General features: G+C 39.1%; 1 protein-coding gene across 1 annotated transcript; it reads right to left on the reverse strand.

The window, feature by feature from the left end:
• Positions 1-1,722: 1,722 nt before the first annotated feature.
• On the reverse strand, positions 1,723-8,013 carry PCYB_094460 (hypothetical protein; the record flags this gene model as incomplete). Its single annotated transcript, XM_004222561.1, has 8 exons — positions 7,932-8,013; positions 7,766-7,805; positions 7,528-7,606; positions 6,737-7,342; positions 6,670-6,715; positions 5,385-6,523; positions 4,870-5,340; positions 1,723-4,833 (listed from the first exon to the last, which is right to left on the reverse strand). Exons 7-8 carry the CDS (start codon positions 5,338-5,340, stop codon positions 1,723-1,725), a joined length of 3,582 nt encoding a protein of 1,193 aa, XP_004222609.1. The 5' UTR covers positions 5,385-6,523; positions 6,670-6,715; positions 6,737-7,342; positions 7,528-7,606; positions 7,766-7,805; positions 7,932-8,013.
• Between the last annotated feature and the right edge of the window lie 105 nt (positions 8,014-8,118).

The raw sequence follows: 8,118 nt of genomic DNA on the forward strand, positions 1-8,118 counted from the left end.
TGCCGCATTGTGCATATATCTGCATGAACAAATGGAAAGAAACAGCTAGAAATATACCAGACGTATTTCTAAAGAGTCACCAAAAGTAACTTCGAAAAATTTTATCGTGAAGGGTGACGCATAACGTAACGGGAACGCTTAAGGCATGGTGGGAATTTCCTTAGGAGTGCATTTTGGAGCGGCATTGCAAGCGCACCTCAAAATGAAAGGCATTTTTATTACCCGCTCAACATACAAATAAATGGAAGGATACTTCACAAGGGAGGAGAACTACCTAACGGATTATAATTTACCAAAAGGACTATCGTACCGTTTAGGTGAGACGATTCGAACTAGGCAGTTATTTTCCGATTAACTGTGGTAAACGAATCCAGGGAAAAAAAACGCACAGGACGGTGAAAAAAAAAAAGCTACACGGGATCTGAAGATATGGGCCATAAATGAAAGGGATAATAGGAAGGAGAGGTGTAATTATACATTACCCCTTAGTGGATTAGTTTCCCTTTTTGACTTCATTTCATTTTCTAAAATGGGAAATCACTCGCAAAAAAGGCCTCCAAGGAAAGCACATTGGACCTCTACATTCAGTTCGTGCTTTTCTTATGTATCATATTTTTTGAGTTTACTATGTGCCCTGTTTCTAGTGTACACCTGCTATTGGGTGTACATTTTGTACGTTCTGTGGTTGTTTGTGTAGCCCCCAATTTGGTTCACCTTTTGTGAAATGAGTAGTTAGTCTAATGTGAGAGAGGTTTCGCGTAGGAAGTAAAGATATAACGTGCTACATTTTATTCTTTTTTGTTTTTTTTTTTGTTTTTTTTACCCACGGATTTAAAAAGGGAGAAGTGGAGTAGCAATTTTGTAATGTTAAATTAACACGTTAGTAATTTAGTAATTCGTACCGGAGGAAGTACCACCATAGAGGGAATGTGGACCAAAATGTAGACCAGATGCAGCAGGTCGGGATCCCGCATCGGTGCCGAAGAGAGAAGTGCTGTAAGATTGACAATCAGCGAGCATCCACCGAGACATTCGCACATTACGAAGATCACCACTGTAATTCACTTAACGGGTGCAAAGTAAGGGATGGGGTTAATGTTACAATTCATCGGGTTACGGAAAAGGCATCCGCGCAGAATAGAAATTAATCACATATGTATGAAAACGAATCATGGAGAGTAACAACGTGGTGCGCTTGTGGAGACGCCTTTCACTCAAAAATGAGGGAAAAAAAAAAAAATGAGAAAACGCAAAAAAGTCTTAAAATCGTGCAATCGAACAAACAGACGAACAAATGTAAAAGGAGCAAAATTGAAAGGGGTGAAAATAAAACAAAAAAAAATACACAAAAAAAATTCGTTTCAAATTCAGTTCATTCTTCAATGAGGGGGTGGTGCAGAACAAAGACGCAGACGCGCTGCCCAATGGGTATATCACTGTTGGGAGGGCTGTCCACGCGCTCGGGAAGGAAGTGGAAAGTAAAAAGAAATGCGGAAAAATGGGTGGGCAAAATGGGTAAGCAAAATGGGTAAGCAAAATGGGTAAGCAAAATGGGTGAGCAAAATGGGTAAACAAAATGGGTAAACAAAATGGGTGAGCAAAATGGGTAAACAAAATGGGTGAGCAAAACTGCTAGACAAAGCTGCTCGGCAAAACTGCTCGGCAAAACTGCTCGGCAAACACAACAAATCTTGGCAGAGTGTCTCTCCCCCCGCGGAGGTACTACAAAATTTGCTTAAACAAATTTACGGAGAAGCTAATCAAGCTGTTGGAGAGAGACACAAAATGTAACTTCACAGTGTCATTGGAAGCGCCATTTTTTTTTTTCACAAAATCACACACAATTAGCAAAAGCATTTTACATTTGGCATTAACAGGATATGTGCTGTACAGAATATTGTAAGAGTCAAAATGAAAAACGTTAAAGGAGTTGTACAGTTTTATCGAATTGATAAAATCCTTAAAGGTTGAAAAATCTAGCATATTGTAGTAGTAAGATTTGTAATAATATTTATGCTTTTCTGAGAAATTTTTCACAAAATTGTTGAGATAAAAGCTATTTGGTTTGAGGAGGAATAGATGGGGCAGAGGTAAAGCGATTTTCAACTTGATGGTAGTATTATCATTGTTTAAGCATTCCACATTTAAGAATAGGGGCAATGTGTGAAGATGATTTTTTTTAAAGCATAAGGTGTAGAGTAAACAAATTTCGTTTTTCTTTAAATTTATGTAGTCATTTTCTTCTGTCACTTTGTTATAATTTTTTTTCAAATTTCTTTTTACAACTTTGATGTGGTCCATTTTGTTTTCACTCAGGTCACTTTTGATATAGACGATGTTGTACAGAATTGATTTCACGTAGATATTCATGTAAATGTTTTCCTTTTTGAGTGTTTTCTCTAGTTTTTTGTCCGTGCCCTTTTTACAGTCCTTTCGAGTGGTATCACCATCTTTGCTGTTAACTATGTTGCCGTCATTTTTGCATGCACCATTGCTACTTCCACATGGACGCACTTTGCTCGTGTCACCACTGCCATCGTGCCTGTCGAGGCCTAACAACAACTCTTCCTTTTTGTGCTCACTGCTTTTCCCTGAATCTTCGTTCACATAATAAAGTTTCGCATATATCTTAACAAGGGAGTTTTCAAAAATGAGGCCCTTAGTATTCTTGCTGTAAAAATGGCGCAACCTATTTTTATGCTTCTTTATGTCTTCCTCTGATAAAAACTTGGACTTTATTTGCGTGCTGAGATAACTATCGAGATATGAAAACGTCTGCTCCTTTTTGTTGCATCTGTTGATAATTCTTTCCAAATTCGTGAAGTAGTTTTTTTTGTTCAGCTTGACCGCATAACTTATTTTGTCGCTGTTATTGGAGAGAAGGCTTCCTTGCAGATTTTTGGACACCTTTACAAAGTAGTTAAATTTTTTTTCGAAACTTTTGTAGTCACTCATGTAATCGTTGGTTGTTTTTTTTTTCAAGTGGATGAATCGCTTATGCTTGGCTTCTTTCCCCTTTTTCTCCATTCCACTTCGACTGCTCCTTCGGCTGCTTCTTCGACTGCTTCCTCGACTGCTTCCTCGGCTGCTTCTTCGGCTGCTTCTTCGGCTGCTTCTTCGGCTGCTTCTTCGGCTGCTTCCTCGACTGCTTCCTCCGCTGCTATCATGACGGGGACCCCTTTCTTCGTCTTGTTGGTTCTCCGCTAGGGGGTCTTTCCAGAGGGGTGAACCCTCCTCGTGCTTCCTCTGCTTCCGTCTACTTCTACCCCTTTCGTTTAAGTAAGTATCACTGACTATGTTCTTCTCTTTTTTGCTTCTCACATTCGATGGACCTTCCACCCCCAGGGATGAGTCATCGTTGGACATTTCACAGTTACTAAAGGTGTAATTTTCGTTGTACACCAATTTGTTTCTCTTTTTTTTTTTGTAATTACTTAAGGAGTGTTTTTTCCTACCTTGTTTCTCCTTTATAGTTCTCAAGGGGAGGAAACTCCCGTAGTAATCATCATAGTAATGATCGGCATCATCATCATCGTCCATGATGTCTCTGCGCAGGCCCTTTTTTCCTTTTCCGCTTGCAGTTCTGTCCCCTGTTTGTTTCACCGCATTACCCTGCTTCTTCCTCTGCTGCGTCTTTCCCTTTTCGTTTAATTCTTGGCGTCCTCTTTTGGAAGTCGCATTTTGGTTATTTTCCCCTTCTTCGTTTTTCTCCTCCTTTTTGCCCTTTTTCTGTTTTTTCAAGTGACCCCAATTTGCGTCATTTTTTACGTTGAAGGAAAATGTGCTATTCGTGTCATTATCTGAGCGATCTTCTCTCGGGTGGTTAAAAAAATCGTCATGGAAAATATCATTTGTATGGTGCCTAATTTGGATGTTGCTGTTCATCTCACTTAGGATTCTCCTCGTTTCAATTTTTTCTTTATCACTCAGTAGATGACTCTTTTTTTTTTCCCCTCGAGATTCCTCCCCCTTCTGCACTTCATCCATTCGCTTTACATTCAAGTCGAAGGAGTGCCTCTGTTTTTTCTTCGCCTCTTCATCGCTGCTCCAGTTCATTTGGGGAAACTCGTATGGGCGACTATTGTGGGAATTTTTCAGTTTGCGTTCATTTTGGGGTACCCCCTTGAGTGTACTTTTTTCATCTCGTTTTTTTTCATCTCGTTTTTTTTCATCCCGTTTATTTTCATCCCGTTTTTTTTCATCCCGTTTATTTTCATCCCGTTTTTTTTCTTCTTCTTTCTTCTTCTTCTTTGCAAATGGGTGATGGATTCCCCCCTTTCGAAGATGATCCTCTTGATTTATTTCCGTGGATGAAGTTGCGGTTATATATTTTTTGTATCCCTTCACGAGAAAGTCATCAATGTGGAGGTCCTTTTCTTCATCCTGCGATGCGTCCAATTCGTCCGAGAGAATCGCACTTTTGGAAGCATCAGCATTGGTCATGGGGTCCCCATTTGGAAGATTACGCTTAGAAGTATTTCTTCCCTCATTGCTATTGTCACTGTTGTAGTTGAGAATCTGTTTTTTTGGTTCATTACGTATACCTAGAATTTTATACAAATGTTTTGGATTCACATTAACCCCTTTCTGACTTTTGATGAAATCATTCAGCATAATATCTTCGTACTTGGAACCAGTCTTCACATAACTGCAGTTGTTTGTGATGTCGTCTAGCATATCCTGGCAATCCCTACCAATCTGTGATCCTTGTAAACTCCAATTCATCTTTTTTAACTTCATTAGATTTAACATATTGGCGTCATCGTTGCAGGTGCTTTTGTGGATATGTTTTACCAAGTAGGATAAGTATAGCAAAAGTTTTTCATTTTTCATCTGCGCATTTTGCAGTTGGAATATCAAATTATTTACCTTGCTGTTCAGGTTTTCATTAACTTGATTATAATCTTTTAATTTCATTTTATTTTCCTTAAAATTACTGCTCAGTTTGGTAATTTGTTGGGATAAAAAAACATTTTCTTTTTTATTTTCTTCGATAAGTTTTTCTGCCTGTACAACTCTTTCATTTTCTTTTTCCAATTTTTCTATTTTGTTATTTTTCTTCTTTACAATATTTTCGATTACTTTGATTATTTCTTTGTTCGACTCGATAATTTCCTTCAACTTGTTGTTGGCTTCTAAGTAACTTTCGTTGTCCAACTCGAGGAGCATTACTGCCTTGTCTAGTTCTTCGATTTTCTTTTCATTTTCTTTGTTCTTATTTTCATAGTACACCTTTTCTTTGTTGCACACGTTATATAGTTGCTTGTACAGGTTCAAATTGTTCTGTTTCATTAATTCCGTTTCGTGATCAAAATCTTTGTTTTTTAAAAAAATGTTCATTATGATGTAGGAGCAGTCACTTGAAAAGTTCTTTTCATTTTTAGCTAGCTCGTTTTTTTTTTTTCTTCCTCTTCATTTGCTTTTTCGCTTTCTTTGGTTATCTTGATACTGGGGGGGTCCACCTGGGGGGAGCCGCTTGCCTCTTTTTTGCTCTCGCCCCCGCTGGCACGGTCGAGGGCGAAGGGGTCAAAGGGATCGAAGGGATCCAAGTTGGGTTGATAAACGTCGGGGTGACCAATGTTGTAGTTGCTAAAGGTGGGGTTACTAAGGCTTCGGTTCTGGCCGCCAAATGATGCGTCTCCAAATGATGGTCCTCCAAAGGATGGACTTCCAAAGGATGGACCTCCAACGGATGGACCTCCAACGGATGGGCTTCCAAAGTTGTGGTTGCCAAAATTAGGGCTGCCAAAATTGGGCGTGCCAAAGCCCTGGTTTCCATTCCCCCAATTGGACATGTTCCTATTGGCGACGTTTCTGCTGACGAAGTTGAAGTTGTTCGAATTGGGTCCATTTTGATTCGTGCGTGCAAAATTGAAGTTGGTAAAATTGGGGTTCCGCAGGTTCTTGTTCATGGCGTAGAAGTTGTTTGGGTTGTTCCGCGTCACGGGGAAGTCGTTCAAGCGATTGTGTGCGCGGTTGATGCCAGTAGGGTTAGCACCGAAGAGGTCATCATTTGGGGGATTGCCAAGAGGCTGGTGACCTAGTCCGCAACGATCCAAAGAACTTCCCCCTGGAAAGGAATTAACTGTGGGAGATATAAACGAGAAATCTTTCATATCCATGTCCATGTTTTCTCCCTTGGAATTTTGATTGCTGGCAAGAAAATTTATCGGGTTGGTAGGAATCAAATTTTGGTTCCCATAGTTGTCATCAAAATTGTTACTAACTTGTGTTAATAAAAATGCCGTGGGGACAAAAAATCGAGTTTTCTTCAAAATTCTATTATTCAAATTTATTAAGCACGAGTAACAATAACTGTTGTTGTCTGTATCGACTACATCTATATACAAGAACATCTGTTTGTTGTAAAAAACGGAGAATTCAAAAAGCTCTGACACGTTTACAGAAAAATTATCAACTTGTTTATTTTTGCTTTTCTTTCTTATATTAATTTTATTATCTAACGATTTTAGGGTTAGATAAATATATATAGTTTTAAGATTTCGTGAAACGTTTATAATATCTGATATGTGAATTACTATGACCACTGGATGATGGTTCCCGTGTGCGCTGATTGCTTTTCCACCTTTGTTTGCTTTTCCCTTTGTAGTGTTGCTGCTTCGCGGACTTAAATCGTCTAGCGAATCGACGTGATTGTTACTTAAAAACGGGTCTTCACTGTCGTTTTCGTTTTGGTTTTCGTTTTCGTTTTCATTATCGTTATCGTGCTGTCCCTTTAATTTTCCATCATTCTGTTTTTTTTTTTCTTCTTTTGTTGCTTTTTCTGTTTCATTTGAAAATCGTCCAGGTCTTCTTCTATTTCGCTGCTCAGCATGTTCATAGTATCACGGAAATTGCCAAATGTTTTGTTAAAAGATTCTAGCGAGTCTGACTTTATCATTTTTTTATTATCATTTGTATCTTTTTCTTTGCTATTATTTTCTTCATCACTTTGGAAATATTTCCTTCTTTCTTTCTCCTTCTCCTTTTCCTTCTTTTTCTTTTTCCTCTTTTCATGTTCTTTTCTTCTTCCAGAGCTTCTGCCCAAGCTTCCACTTCTACTACGGCTTCTGCTCCTGCTTTGGCTTCTACTTCGATTTCTTTTTTCGCTGTCTTCCTCCTCGTCATCCACGTTTTTGTATTTCTTCCCTCTCCTCTTACTATCATGTTTTTTATACCCCTGGTGCGATTTTTTTTTGGAAAAGTCCCTATCGTCGTGTACCATTTGGATTGCCCCATTTTGCGGGAACCCTCCTCCTTCTGGGAAACTCCGTGTGCGCTCCTTGTGGTTTTTCTCGAAGCTTTCGAACATCTTAATGGATCTGCTCACGTGGGTGGACGCCTGCGCGGGGAGGGTTCAACGCGGGTGTGCACACATCAGCGCATAAGCTCACAAACGCGTAAACGCAAAAACGCATAAAAGCATAAGCTCACAAACGCATAAATGCATAAACGCATTCATATGTGCAGGAGTAGAGATGCCCCGCTGCACAAATGCGCACGCGTGAGAAGAAGGAATAATCATACCTCTACTAGCTGCTCAAACAGGTTCGCGTTTCCCTTTTCCAGAGCCTCCAGCGTTAGCTTCTCCAGAGTGATTAGGTCTCTAAAGGAGGGGAAACAGGCGATCATATGAATGTGTGCACATGAGAAGATAACCTGTTTAGGCAGGTACACATATCGACATACAGGCATCTGCTCATTGATGTATTGTGAACTTCCTTCTCGTAGACTTTCACAATAGACGTTTTTACGCGCTCCTTACTTTTTACATTCCGCGTAAATGTCCTGCATCACTTCGATATCTACATAAAAAATAAAAAAAAAAGTTCCAATTTGAAGTGAATTAATGTGCCACTTTGCTGTTCGTTTTCAATCATACGCGCTCACATACGTGGGCTTCCGTGTGTGCAAAGCTAATTCTTCATTACCCGTTGAGTTGTACCGTACACATGCCTCCAGCTGTTTGGCTAGGTCCTTAAAATTTATGATATTCTCCTTGATGTTTTTCATTGTTTCGAAAATGCCAAATTTTAATTAATACTACAATAACTTAAAAAAAAAAAAAAATATAGGATTCTGTATTTTTTTTTTTTTTTCTTTCAGCTTGGTTAGTTT

This window comes from Plasmodium cynomolgi, chromosome 9 (genome assembly GCF_000321355.1).
Source record: "Plasmodium cynomolgi strain B DNA, chromosome 9, whole genome shotgun sequence".
Lineage (NCBI taxonomy): Eukaryota > Apicomplexa > Aconoidasida > Haemosporida > Plasmodiidae > Plasmodium > Plasmodium cynomolgi.